Source organism: Ictidomys tridecemlineatus, chromosome 11, assembly GCF_052094955.1.
Source record: "Ictidomys tridecemlineatus isolate mIctTri1 chromosome 11, mIctTri1.hap1, whole genome shotgun sequence".
Lineage (NCBI taxonomy): Eukaryota > Metazoa > Chordata > Mammalia > Rodentia > Sciuridae > Ictidomys > Ictidomys tridecemlineatus.
This window is the reverse complement of record NC_135487.1, coordinates 26893144-26907178: the sequence shown is the minus strand read 5'-3', so window position 1 is coordinate 26907178 and position 14035 is coordinate 26893144. Positions and strand designations below refer to the sequence as shown.

The 14035-nt window shown below is 52.3% G+C and overlaps 1 protein-coding gene and 1 long non-coding RNA gene across 6 annotated transcripts; both read left to right on the top strand.

The window, feature by feature from the left end:
* The first annotated feature begins 22 nt into the window (after positions 1–22).
* On the top strand, positions 23–1685 carry LOC144368001 (uncharacterized). 2 transcript variants are annotated; one of them, XR_013427717.1, is made up of 3 exons: positions 23–621; positions 745–826; positions 985–1685. It is a non-coding gene; the product is annotated as an uncharacterized LOC144368001 (long non-coding RNA). The 2 variants fall into 2 exon arrangements; XR_013427716.1 differs by having other exon boundaries at positions 918–1685.
* Positions 1686–4631: 2946 nt separating this feature from the next.
* Fhl3 (four and a half LIM domains 3) lies at positions 4632–12362 on the top strand. 4 transcript variants are annotated; one of them, XM_078025945.1, is made up of 6 exons: positions 4632–4841; positions 9328–9503; positions 9612–9786; positions 11032–11201; positions 11290–11485; positions 11585–12362. In XM_078025945.1, the coding sequence occupies exons 2-6, from the start codon at positions 9348–9350 to the stop codon at positions 11737–11739; spliced, it is 852 nt and encodes a 283-aa protein (XP_077882071.1). In that variant the 5' UTR covers positions 4632–4841; positions 9328–9347; the 3' UTR covers positions 11740–12362. The 4 variants fall into 4 exon arrangements, with proteins under 4 accessions (XP_077882071.1, XP_013217717.1, XP_013217720.1 ...); XM_013362263.4 differs by lacking the exon at positions 4632–4841 and adding an exon at positions 6323–6490; XM_013362266.4 differs by lacking the exon at positions 4632–4841 and adding an exon at positions 7467–7814.
* Positions 12363–14035: the final 1673 nt, after the last annotated feature.

Here is a 14035-nt window from a genome sequence, read left to right as displayed (position 1 = left end):
GTGACTCTGCGAGGGTGGGCGGGCTCTTATTCCCCTGAGCGGATCCACGGGTACCGAGACCTAGCTTTAGCGCTTGCCGCGCGTTGTTACCTGGGAACACGTGGCTGTCACTGCTCAGGCTGAGGGGGGCTTGGAGTGTGCGCATGTGCGGTTACCTACTGCTCGGACCCGGTTGCGGTATTTACGCGGTATATTTAAAGCTAAGAGCAATGGGAATTTTACAGTGTACCGGAAAGAGCGGTCCATGGAAAGACAAGAGACTTTTTAAAAGTTATATGCGCCAAGTCACTGGCTGTGTGACTTTGGGCAGGCTCTTTGACTTTAATGAGCATCGTTTTTCTCACCCATAAAACGAGGCTAATAATAGCATGCACTCCACCCTCTCAGGGATGTAAAGGTCTCATAGTTGAATTGAGGAATCATATCTGTAAGCAACACAGAATGAAATCACCTAATAGCAGTAGTTATAAAGTTCTGAGTCCCTCATGGAAATGGCGGAAGCAGAGTGAGTGCCAAAGGCGATACAATGTAATAGGACCATGAACTATGGAGGCATGTTCTGATCCCAACCAGCAATGGCTAAGTTTGCTTTGTTGAGCCTCATTCTCCCTGTCTGCAGAGGTAATAATAATAACGCTATATGTACCCCCAGGATTGCTGGGAGAATTAAATATGTTTTAACTGATTAGGTTCACAATAAAATGGAGCTATCAGTTATATTTATTATTATTAAATTTCTTTTAGGTCTAAAGAGAGAATTGAACACAGTAAAACATTCCAGAGATGTTTGATTTCTTTTCCACTATGTGAAGCTGAACTTCAGCAGGTTCTGTAATTGCATTCATTTTTTAATTTTCATTACTTCTTAATTCCTGTAATACTTTGAACTATTATTTCTTTTTTATTTTATTTTTTAGATATACATGACAGTAGAGGGTATTTTGACATATTATACATACATGATACCTTCATTTCTTATGACAGCGGGCAACCTCTCCAGCTGAAGAGCTCCAGAGAAATCTCCAGAGAGTCCCTGGAGGGGCCAGTCCAGCCAACCAGTAGGCATGAAAGAGTAAAAGCAGGCTTGAACTCTCTCTCTTGCTCAGACCAATCCCCGCCACCTCATGGAGTTCTATTTTCACCTTCACCTTCAATAACTCTGTTTAAAAAAAAAAAAAAAAAAGTAAAAGTAGCTGAGATCTGCTGTGCAGAAAGTTTTTTTCCTACCTCTGCATTTCAGCCTTGCCCAACTAGGGTCACATGAATTTTAAAAAATTCCATCTCAATTTTCACTTGCATTGGCAGACAAGCTCCTTCCTGATGTGGCCTACCTTTCCAGTCTCAATTAAAAAGACTAGCCATCAATCAGAGTGAACAGGTGGCTGCCCCAGCTACTTCCCCCAAGAATATTTTGTATCAGCAGAGCCAGTGGAAGCCAGCTCTGGAGGTGGAGGACTCTGGAGCAGCATTGGATTGATTATCTATCTACTATCTATTGACTTGTGATTTGGAACCCCATTGTCAAAATCTCTGAGCCTTGTCTTTCTCTGTAAAATGATGATCAACAATGACTACTTCGTATGAGAAATTATACCCCAATTGATTCAAATGTATGAATTGCCAAGATCATTGTAATGTCATGTGTAGCTAATAAAAATAAATAAACATAAATAAATAAAAAACAATGACTACTTCGTGTGGTTTTTGTGACTAAACATAGGAATGGCCACTCTAAGCATGGTATCCTGCAAACAGTCAGCATTTAACCTTGTTAGTTCTCTCTCTGCCCCCACCCTATGCTCTGTGAGAGTCACTTGTTCCACCCTCTTCACCCATAAACCTATTGCCAGACTTGAGATCACAAGGAAGTTTCTGGATGATTTGAAAGAAGGTGTCTGCTAAGCCCTGAGGCCTGCAAGAGCTCTAGGCATTGCAATGGTAAGAGTGAGCAACACACCCAGAGAAGGAAGAATGTCTTCTAACTTAGGAGAAGGAGGGCTTGTGGTTACAGGCACCAGAGAGTGATTCAGCATGAGAGGAAACCACTAGAGGCCTGTCAGTAATCACCCAGGGCCTCCTTTTGAAAACTTTTCCAAGGTAAGAGAACAGCTGCAGGACCCCGAGCATAAGATAGAGAAAGGTATGTGGGGACTTCCTGGGTGGGAAAGGGACAACCAGAACCTACTTACCCAAGGCCCTTCATCCAGCACTCAGGGTCTGCTTCCAGCCCTGGCTCAGACACACCTGTTTCCCAGGGGGGGGGAGAAGACAGATGGGGAACAGGAACAGGGAGTCCATGTGGCTGATCCCTGAACTCCCTGTGGCACATCTTCCAGGGCCAATGGAAATAAAGTGAGCAGGGAAACGTGAACCCACTGGGGAGCTGAAAATGGAGATGGGAAAGAACACAGTCCACCCTGCCCTAGACCAGTCTCCCTTCCCCAGATTGGCCTAAAGCAGAGGTCTCCTAATTTTCTCTGGCCTCCAGACTCCAAGTCTAAGCAGCAGAACCTTAACACTTGACAATTAAATGGGATGGTGGGGGGACACATACTGGATACCTACTGTGTGCTCACATCCAGTCCTCAACAACAATGCTGAGATAGGAGGAGACCCGTTTACAAAGATCAAATGACTGCAGAAACTCTACAACCTAATGATTAAGCTCTTTTTTGGCATAAGGGGCTTTGACATTTGACTATCTGGATTTGAAGCCTGACTTTGTTATTATTAGTTGTGTCAGCTTTGACAAGCTAATCTCTCTCAGCCTCCATTTTCTCATTTTTAAAACAAGGATAAAAATATATATTTAATAAAGTTGTTGGGTAATTAAGTGTGTGTGTGTGTGTATATATATATATAGAGAGAGAGAGAGAGACTGGTGCAAAATAAGAACTCAAGAACTACTGTCTCTCATTTAGACTGTTCAGCAGAGATTCGAGTCATAAGAAAAGAGATCTTGGGACTGGGGTTGTGGCTCAGCAGTAGAGCGCTCCTCTAGCATGGGCCGGACCCAGGTTCTATCCTCAGTACCACATAAAAATAAAGGCATTGTTTCTTTGTTTTTTGTTTTTTTTTAAATTGAGCTAATAAAAAAAAAGAAAAGAGATCTCAAGACTCTGTCTTTTATCCAACACCTTATTGCTCACTCATACCTCCTCCCTTTCTGAAGACTTCTCACTTTGCCCTCCCTTCACCCTGGAGCAGACCCCTTCTTGCTACCTACTCCAACTAGGAAGGTTAGTTTTCCCTGGTTTCTCTGGTTCCTGTACACCTGCAAGACAAATCCCAGAGAAAGGGCCCACCCATGGGCTGATGTTCACTACTGCTTGATGGTCCCAAGTGGAGAGGTGGGAGTCCATATTGAAGTCCTGTCATTCATTCGTTGGTTCATATTTATTATGTACCAGGCATTGAAGTAGGTACTGGGAATGCAGTGTTAAACAATAAGGACCCAATATGCCTAGTTTAGGCAGAAACAATAATAAACAATTATTTTTTTGAAAGGAAACCTGGAGTGGAGGATGATTTTAGACCCAGAAAATGGCACATGATGCACTGGGAAGGTCCGTCCAGAGTCCCAGCCTGGGAGGGTGTTAGTTCATCAGTGAGAGGTTGGCAGGAGCTGCCTGGGGTGTGGGAGAGACTTTGGGCACCTGAATCTCCACTGAGATGCTGAGGTTATTTCCAGGGTTAGTTTGTTGTCTCTTGTTTTGCAAACAGCACAGCAAAGCCTCCTCCCCACCCCCCCTTCCCCGCCAGCCTGAGGCTATTTATTCCTAGTGACAAGCCTGAGGATCCCAGGGGAGGTGGCCTCAAGAACCTGGAGGGGCCCCATGTCCCTGGCAAATGCCAGTCCTCTCCTCCCTGCTGGGCACAGAGAGGAAGCCTGAGAGTCAGAACTACAAAGGTTTGCTACCATCTCCTCAACCACCCTGCAGTACCCTATACCCTCACACCCCTCCCTGAGAAGCCCAAAGATCATGGAGCCAAGGATTAGGGTCTCCCTGGGCCTCAAAGGTCAAAACTATTCCTGGGCACTGTGGATACAAGCAGGACTCCTCAGTGCCAGGATGCAGGAGGAGGTTTGTGTGAGGGTGGGTGGTTACCAAGTTTTGTTACCAAGGTTTTTGCCACTCCGAGTTATGGAATAAAGCTCTGGGAAGGTCAGGCCTTGTTGAGTGGGCAGGAAGGGGGAACCTCTCTTCATCCCCTTTCCAGAAAATACCTTGCTACCACTGACAGGGCCTTAATAGCAGAGTCAAAACCACTCCCCCCCCCCCGCCCACCCCCAGGCTGTATTAAGGCTACCTCCATAAACTGGGGTGTAGTTAATTCCTGGGGGTGAACTTGGGGGCAAGTGAGGGGCGAACACAAGGAGGCGTAAGGGCTCCTAGTCCCCAAATGCATCCCGGTTTGCACCCCTTGCCTGGGGTGGAATACCGCAGCCTCCCGCAGCCGCAGGGGTCGCGGCGCAGAGCCGGAGGGCAGCGGAGGCTGCAGGGAGGGGCGGGGCGCGGTGGGGCGGGGTCCGGGCGCGGGGCAGGCTAGAGAGCCAGGTTGGGCCGGGCCGCCGGGGCTGGGGCGGCCGGGGCTGGCTGCGCGGCGGGGGCGGGGTCTGGCCCAGCGGCGGGCTGGGGGCCGGGGGCGGGCTCCGGCGGGGCGGGCCCGCGCGCACTTCCTCGGGAGGCCTGGGGCCGCGCGCCCACTCGCCCACACAGTCGGTCGCAGCCGGCAACCTCGCCGCGCTCGCTCGGCCGTGTTCGGCCCGGCCAGCAGGTAGGAGCTGCTGAGGGACGCCGGCCCCCGGCCCCATCGGCGCCGCGTGCGCCCGCTTCGAGGTGAGCGCCCCACCGACCCGGCTCCCAGTCCCAGCTGCCGGCCCCCGCACTCCTCCCGAGCGGGCTGAGGACTACTGGCCCGCTGCCCCTGCCCCTGCCCCTGCCCCTGCCAGGTGCGACCGCGGGCACCATGGACTCTCCGAGCCCTGGAGAGCACCCGCTGGGACTGCATGGCCCCGGCCGGGGACCACTGCGAGAGGGGGGCGGGGGCGGGGGCCAAGTTTGAAGTAGAAAAGCCATGGAGAGACCGGGGAGGGGGAGGGTTAGAGAAACTGAGGCTCCCAGAAAGCCTGCTGGGGCGAGAGACGATTGGATTGAGACCGGGGGACAGGAGGCTAGAGATCATTGAAACAAGGGCAGAGACTGGACATACAGAGTTGCCCAGCGACCGACCTGAGGCATGGGGCAGACCCGGATTTTGTGCAGCATTTTAAGAAAAAGTATGCATATGGCCCCTGTGAACACATAGCTAGGGCCCCTGCCAGGGCCTTGGAGGGCCTTGGAGACTGAAGTTTTGCTACTTTCCTGCTAAATCCGCCGCTCAGATCTACAGAGACTGGAGAAAGAGACACTCAGGCATGCAGAGATGCTAAGAGACAGAGATTTGGGTGCAGAGACTGAGAAATGGAGGTGGTGGTGACTAAGACTCTCAGCCCATTAGAGACGCTGAAAGGCTAAGCAAGACTTGGGTGTACAGGAGACAGAGATCTAGGTAGTGGAGTTCCCACTGGGAGAGAGCCGGTCAGAGATACAGAGTTACGTATCTGTATCAAACATAAAGAGACCAGCCTAAGTGTGCCTGACACAAAGATGTTGAGTGGAGCCAAGCTAGGCACAGAGACTGAAAGTTACTGGAGGTGGAGAGACCTGGATGCACTGACAGTTCCAAGACAGACCCTGAGAGATCCAGGCCTTTAAGAGTGGGAGACAAGGCTGTGGGGAAAAGAGACTCAGCTAACCAATCCCCCATGAGGCAGAGGACCTAAGTCAGTAAGACCAAGATCAAGAAGTAGCCTCATGCATGCACACAGCCACCAAGACAGCCTCAGCTTATTTTTAAACTCTAATCTTGGAAGAGCTGCTTCAGCCCTGGGGGACCCAGGGTGAATGAACTGTTCCTCTCCTGTCCCCAGAGCAGCTGCTGGATCCTATTCCCACCCCCTTTCCCCTAAACTGCTTTGACTTCCAGGCCCTGTAGGGGAGGAAGGGGGAGAGCAGTTTGGGGTTGGTGCCTGGGTACAGGGGTGGGGGTGGGAGGACTTTAGTTTTTCCCCTAAGTCTCCTGTCAACTCCTGGGAGTTGGGGGGAGGAATCTATTCTGATTCTGACTCACAACTGTGGGGCCTGGCCAGGGTCCTCCTGGACAGTGAGGAGGGGGGACAAAAGGGTTGAGCAGTTGGCATGGCTAATTGGAAAGGCTTCTGGTTATCTTCCAATCACAGGGCTGGCAGCTGGGCAGGAGAGCCAGGCTTTGGTATATATCCCTTTTCTTTAAAAGCTGACCACCCCCTCCACTCATTACCAAATATTTCTAGAGAGAAGGAAGAGGAAAGGGCTCCAGGCTGGATGGAGGAGACCTGAGATCTGATACCTGAGCAATCTTGGCCATGCCCCGCCCTGTCTCTGGCCTCCTTGTGCTCTACTATAAAGTAGGAGCGATATTCTGTTCTGCTTGTCTTTTGTGGGAGCTAATGAGGTGATGGTGGGAATGTACCTTGTGGAGCGGCAGAGTAATAGACAGGTGTGTACACCTGTGTACCTGCATGAGCAGTCTTACAGTTAGGCTCACTGGAGTCGCGCTGATGGCTGGTCTTGGTGGTCACCTCAGTGAGATCCACGAGGCTGGGACCTCCTATACTCTGTGGGCCTACACAGGGAATGCCCAGGTCACATCCCAGACTAGTTCCCTGACCTAGGCCTGCATGAGGCCTTCTGTCTGACCACAGTACAAGTGAGGGGCTCATAGTAAAAATGCAAACAGCTGCCATTCGCTGGGGACTTATCTACCAAGTGCTCTCCAAAGATCATCCCATGTAAGCCTGATGACAATCCTAGGAGGGAGGGAGTAGCATTATCTCATTTAACTAGATGGCCAAAGAGACTCCGGGCACTTAAGTGACTTGCCCAAGGTCACAGTATTCAAATCCCAGGCTTTTATTTAATAGCTCAAGCCTCTATACACTGTACACTGTTATCCAGCCGTTCTAAACTGCGTATGGTATGTGTGTCTAGGTCAGGTGGAGGGATGTGTGTGTTGGTGGGATTAAGGGTTGAGAGCCATCCTGCAGATCCAGCAGTCTCCCCTGAACCTTATTCCCTTAGCAGCCAGGAAGGAATACAGGACTGGCTTCCCACTCTCTTTCAGCCCCCCAGCCTTGCCAGGGAAAGGGGGAGGGAGCAGGATGGGCAGAGACAGGTGGGTCTTGATGGTGCCCTTCACTGTGTCCTCACCAGAGCCCAGCTGGAAAGACCAAGAGAATGGGGGATTCTGGGAAGGAACAAGCCACACCCATACCCTATTTGGGGTTCCCCTGTCTCAGAGGTGACTGACTCCCAGGGGCGGATCCAGGGCTAGCCTGGGCCTGGAAAGGTGGTTGCTGCTGCCAGCCTTGCCAGGAAGGAAGGAAAGGGCCCAGGGTACTCCCTGAGGGACGCTGGGCCACATACCACCTGCGTGGCCCCCTGCTGCCCAGTGGCTGACAGCCCAGGCAATCCTTATAAGCCAGGCCAAAGTGGCAGGGAGGGACTGAGGAGTGGCAACCTCCACCCTACAGCATAGCTCCTACCTCAGGAGTCCCACTGTGAAGATCCCAGCTCTGGTGGCCTTCAGGCCTCGCCTGGAATGTGAGCTGGGTGTTCTTCGCTGTATGGAAGGGAAGTTTCAAACACAAGCCCCAGAGGAGTCAGGGCCTTCAGGCCTGGGGCATTTACTGGCGCCTGAAGTCTGAACTCCAAGCCAGAGCAACGCTGTGGGTGAGAATTTCCCACTGGGGTGGCTGAGAAAAGGGCTTTTCCTTCAACTTGAGCCAGAACTGCCAGTCCATAGTGTCTCCTGGGGAAGAGAAGGGGGTTGGTGGGTCCCTTTGTAGTCTCTTAACTTCCCCAGAGGTTTATCTGCAGCTGTGAGAACATCTCCTTCCCATAGGTCCTGGTGGTTCCTCTCCACCACCTGTAATCCCAGCCCCTAGAGAGCAGGCCTCCTGGTGGAGGAGGCCAGGGGTAGCGAGTTCTGACTTTGGGCTGGAGACTGGCTGCGGAACGAAGGGACTGGGAACCCCACTTCCCAACCGGCCCCCCCACTCCCCATGCTCCTGTTCCAGAGGCAGCTGTGTGGATGACCTCATCCCACAAACATGCTTTGTTCCTGAGAAAATGGAAAGTGTCTGAGGTTTGGTTGGGGGGCTGGGTGTCTACAGCAGCGGCTCTCAGGGTTCCCCTGGTCTTATTCCCCACCCAAGAGGGGGTCTGACAGAGGAGAAAGGTCTCCACTGGCTCCTGCCCTCACCCTCTTCTCCCCCACCTCTACCCTAAGACTCAAACTCAAGACTCGCAAAAGGTGGGAAAAGGCTGTCTGTGTGGAGGGGAGAGGGTCATGAAGGGGGAGCAGATCTTGGGGCCTTGAAGAGAGGATGCCAGGAGAGGTGCCTGGCAGGAAGTAGCACGGGGCCCTCCGTGGTATGTCTCAGTTCCCCTCTGCTTCCTCATCCATCTCATTTTCCTTTTTCTCCCTTTTGCTGGCAAATCTGACATCTGGCCCTCTGTGCTGCCACAGCTGTTGCAGATGTTTGCAGCCAAGGCTGCCCAAGCTGGTGTGACCTGAGACACAGCAGGGGTGGAGGGGGGTAAGGGCAGAGTGTCCAGCTGGGGAAGCTCAGCTGAGTCCAGCTTGCAGGATTTCCTTCCTGCTTACACCCTAGACTGAGCCTCTCAAGTTCTTACTGCTTGGCTGATTCTGCTGGGGAAAGGAGGACGCCAGCCTCCACCATTCATCTGTCCAGCCTCCCTCTAGCATTCCATTGTTTCCTGGATGGGGGAGGGGGGCAGAACAACCCCAAGCTCCCCAGTTCAGAGCTCTAGTAAAGCTTCCTTTATCTACTAGAGTCCCTTTCTAGAAGTCAGGAGGTGACTGCTGCCCCCTGCTCCTGCCACCCTGGGGACAGTAGGGACACACTGGAGGCTAAACTCAGTCTGGGGCAGGAAATGAGTCACTGACCCAGGAAAAGCCCCCTCCCCCTAGATCTGCCAGGGCCTAGATAAGAAAACAACTTCTGCTTCCTGGTTTTTTCCTGACCTCTTCCCATCCCCACAGTCAAATACAGAAATAAAAATGCAAAACTCCTAGGTTCCCAGAAGCACCCCTTTCCCCATCCCTACCTGCTCTGTGTGGCATTTCCTATGCTTGGTCTCTGTTTTTGAATGAAAAGAGTTTAAGGGCTAAGCTAGGGCCCCTCTAGGTGACCCCTGCTCCACCTTGTGTTCCCAACAGGGCTCACACACATCACCACCATGAGCGAGGCATTTGACTGTGCGAAATGCAGTGAGTCCCTGTATGGCCGCAAGTACATCCAGACAGACAGTGGCCCCTACTGCGTGCCCTGCTATGACAACACCTTTGCCAACACCTGTGCTGAGTGCCAGCAGCTTATCGGGCATGACTCAAGGGTAAGGACCAGACTAGGCCTGGCAGGAGTTGGGTGGAGGCTGGTGGGAGGGGGCAAAGGATGGATCCACCAGGCTTGGGCACCAGTGCCCCTGTTGTGCTCCCCACAGGAGCTGTTCTATGAGGATCGCCACTTCCACGAGGGCTGTTTCCGCTGCTGTCGCTGCCAGCGCTCTCTAGCTGATGAGCCCTTTACCTGCCAGGACAGCGAGCTGCTCTGCAATGACTGTTACTGCAGTGCCTTCTCTTCACAGTGCTCTGCCTGTGGAGAAACTGTCATGCCTGGTATGTCCCCATCGGCTCATCCTGTCTGGAAACCGGAGTGCCTAGCATCTGGGTAGTCTTTGTACATCCTGTCTGATACACACACACAGACTTGACATTGGTAGAGACCTGCACACACGGCTCATTCCTAGAAATTTGGTGTGTGCAGGATCTCTTGTGCCTGAACACTCTGTGCCTGAAGCTTACTGTGCACAGGGATCAGCATCTCTGTGGCTGCATATAAAAACTTGGTAGGTGCAGAAACTGACCAGATTGGTACCTTCCTAAGGGTTCAGTGTGGGCTGGACCATTAGGCCTTACACCTGGGGTAGTATCATGTTCGAACAGACTGACATGCTTAATACACACCTGGGGGTTTAGCATGTATGAAGACCTGCATGTTTGGTACATATAGGAGCTAAGGATATGTATGACTATCATGCCTGGTGCATTGGGGCTTAGTGTGTGCAAGGATTAACATGTATGGGGACCTGCATGCTTAATAGCTGTGTGATGACTCAGCATGTGTGGAGAATGGCATGCCTAGAACTTACAAGGACTTAGCATGTACTGAATCCATCATATCCAGGGCATTAGAACTTCGTGTAAGCAAAAATTTGCTTTCCTAGCATTTGTGGGCTCTTGTGTGCATGTTAAACTATCTCTTCTGGTGTATGAGGGTTTAGCATAAGCCAAGACAACATGCCTATTATGTGGAGGTTTGATGTGTGTTAAGATAGTTATCTGAAACATAAAAAGGATTAATACATGCCCAAAACCTTATTTATTTATTTGTCTATCTATCTATTTTATTTATTTATTTATTGGTGCTGGAGATTGAGCCCAAGGGTGCTTTAACACTGAGCTACATCCCTAGTCATTTTTATTTTGAGACAGAGTCTTGCTGAGCTGCTAAGAGGCTCACTAAGTTGCTGAGGCTGACCTTGAACTTGTCAGTCCTCATGCCTCAGCCTCCTGAGCATTGGGATTATAAGCATGCACCACTGCTCCTGGCACCAAAACACTTTTGACCAGTTTTGGAGGCCTAGTACATACTGAACTATCATGCCCGGTGTTTGGAGAGATGTTAGCATGTGCAATATAGAGTATACATAGTGGAAGTCTTGCTGCATGTTCCTGGACACCACCCTACTCAAGCCATGGGAGCAGTGAGTACATTCTGGTGGGGCAAGCGGGTTGTGGAGCAGAGACTGAACCTCAGGAGCTTGAAACATAGCCTCTGAGTGGGACTCCTGTTCCCCACAGGGTCCCGGAAGCTGGAGTATGGAGGCCAGACGTGGCATGAGCACTGTTTCCTGTGCAGCGGCTGTGAGCAGCCACTGGGATCTCGTTCCTTTGTGCCCGACAAGGATGCTCACTACTGCGTGCCCTGCTATGAGAACAAGTTTGCTCCTCGCTGTGCCCGTTGCAGCAAGGTGGGGGCTGTGCCAGTGGGCTAGGGGTAAGACCTGTTGTGGGGTGGGAATTCCCACTCCCCCCGGCTGAAGGATGCTGCCCCCACAGACGCTGACCCAGGGTGGAGTGACTTACCGTGATCAGCCCTGGCATCGAGAATGCTTGGTCTGCACTGGGTGCCAGACACCCCTGGCCGGGCAGCAGTTCACCTCTCGGGATGACGATCCCTACTGTGTGACCTGTTTTGGAGAACTCTTTGCACCTAAGTGCAGCAGCTGCAAACGCCCCATCACCGGTGGGACAGGTGGGTAGAGTGCAGGCAAGGGCATGGATATGGTACTGGGTGAGGCTGAGGGGCAGGACTGCCCCAGGTCAGCAGAGCTAACCTCCAGCCTCCCTGCAGGACTCGGTGGAGGCAAGTATGTGTCCTTTGAAGACCGACACTGGCACCACAGCTGCTTCTCCTGTGCCCGCTGCTCCACTTCCCTGGTGGGCCAAGGCTTCGTGCCGGACGGAGACCAAGTTCTGTGTCAAGGCTGCAGCCAGGCAGGGCCCTAAGCCAAGGCTCCTGGGCCTGGGCTTTCCCGAACCAGGGCTCCAGGACTTTGGCTCCTTTTCTGAACCACTTAAGACCCAGCCCCCCCCCCCCCCCAGAATGGGGTTTCCCCTGGGCTCCAGGATTCAGTCTCCTTACTGGTACTCCCTGACCCAGGCCCACGAATCTGGGCTCTTATGGAGCCTCTGTGATTCAAGCCCGCTTTCCAAATTTGGAGTCCAGAACTGGGCCCTCTCCCCTAAAATCAGGGTTCCTAGACCAAGATCCTTTCCCAAACCAGGGCTTTAGACTCCAGCCTTCCAAACCTGGACTCTGGGCCTAGGCCTCCATAAATCAAGACTTCTCTACATAGATTTTAGGTCTCCTACAGGTGCCGAAGAAGTCCTCAAAAGTAGACTACTCGGGCTGACCCCACCTCCATCCTACCCCTTTCCCTAGGGCTCTCGCACTATCCGGGCAGATCAGATAACTGGTTAGAGGGTCTTAAGGTACTGAGTACTTCCCAGCCCGTGTCCACCAAGCATGTTCCCATTTTATTTTAGCTCATTTTGCCCAGAGATGGGCAGAGGGGGATTTGGCTCACCCCCCTTCCAGATTCTGCAATAAAGCAGTGTGTGGAAGCTCAGGCCTCAGTGTGTTTGTCTGGGAATAAGAGGGAAGTTTCCTTTGCAGACTAAAGCTCTTTTAGACTTCTTGAGGGGGATGTCTGGGGGCAGGCCATGGAGAGGGAAGTCTCCCCAGGAAGGGGATCCCTGCTCAGCTACCGCCCCTCTCTGACCTGCCTCCTCCCCCGCTGCTGCTGCTGCTGCTGCTGCTGCTGCTGCTGCTGCTGCTGCTGGTGCTGCGGGTTTTTTGTGTGAAGAAGGGAGGGATTCGGGAGATCCCAGATGGCAGTGGGATTTCTTAGTTTGGTACACATCGCCCCCTCCACTAACCCTAACAATCCTGCAATACGAGCACCAGATCCTGGTCCCCAGTCTGGCCCAGACCCTCAACCCCCTTCCCCCTCTTCCCAAGGATTAGCGGGGGCGGCTCGGGAACGCTCGCGGCCGCACGTTTTTTGCCAAAAAAGGCAAGGATGCAGCTGCACGCGCCGCGGGAACATCTGGATCCGATTCCCAGTATGAATGGGTCATGGCCCCGCCCCTTGCCCCCCCCACCCCCGTGATTCAAGGGAGGAGGCGGGAATGAGCGACAGGGGCTGTCCCCCGAAGTGGGGAGATGGGGCGGGGCACTGCTCCGCTCGCCTGGCGTCTGGACGCCCCAGCTCCAATCCCAGCGTCCCCGCGCCCCCTGCGGTGGCTGGCCGAGTTGGGCAGTCTGGCTGCCCGAGGCAGGTACGCGCCCAGGTCTAGCCTGAAGCCTCCCGGGGTGGAGACCCTGGACCCTGCGGGGAGAAGCCTGGCCGGCCCGCGGAAACCGCGTGATTGTTTAAATGTAGTGTAAAGCGGCGGACGTTAGTTACTACGTGCATTCCTCAGAGGTGGAGATGGTTCCCAGAGTGACTCGTCTAAAGTCACACAGGTAGTCCCCAGAGAGCCGGGATTCTAGTCCGCTTTACACTGTCTCCCGGGCCTCGTTAGAGTCAGTTCAACAAATCTTTATGAATGCCCAACGCCTGTTTGTAATTAATAATTGTAATCTTTACTTTTTTTGTTTGTTTCTCTGTTCCCACTGGCCTGAGGACTGAGCTCACGCCTGCCTTGCTCACCCCTCCTTCTCAGCTCCCGGCACTTACTACATGTTCAATAAATACTTATTAAGGAAGAGCAGTCCAAGCATAGAAAACAGCTGGTGAAAGGCCTGGAGGCCTGAAAACATCTGGTGCTTTGGGGAAGCAGCAAGTAATTGCACTTGGAGGAAGTGCCAAGAGAATAAAATGGCAGGCTGAGCCCAGGTCGTGAAAAGCCAGATGCCAAGCTAAACAGACCTCACCCTGCGGATAAAGCAGCCAGTGGAAATGTTTAAGCAGTGAGAGGGTCAGAGTTTTAGAGAAGATCACTCTGGCTGCAGCATGAATAACAGATGGGGGGGGGTAATATGAGCAAGTCTGTTAGGACATTAGGACAGTGGGTAGTGGGAGGTCATGAGGTAGGTAGCAAGAAGGAGGCAGACAGAACTTGGTGATTGACTTGATGGAGTGAGGATAGAAAAGCATTTAGGGGAAGGACAGATTCAGATCTGAGGCCAAGTGACAGAGAATGGCATTGCTTAGGTGATCCACCTACTTAAGAGTTAGATGTACAACTACAATACTCCTTCATTTATGTCAATATAAACATTTTTAAGATTTAACAT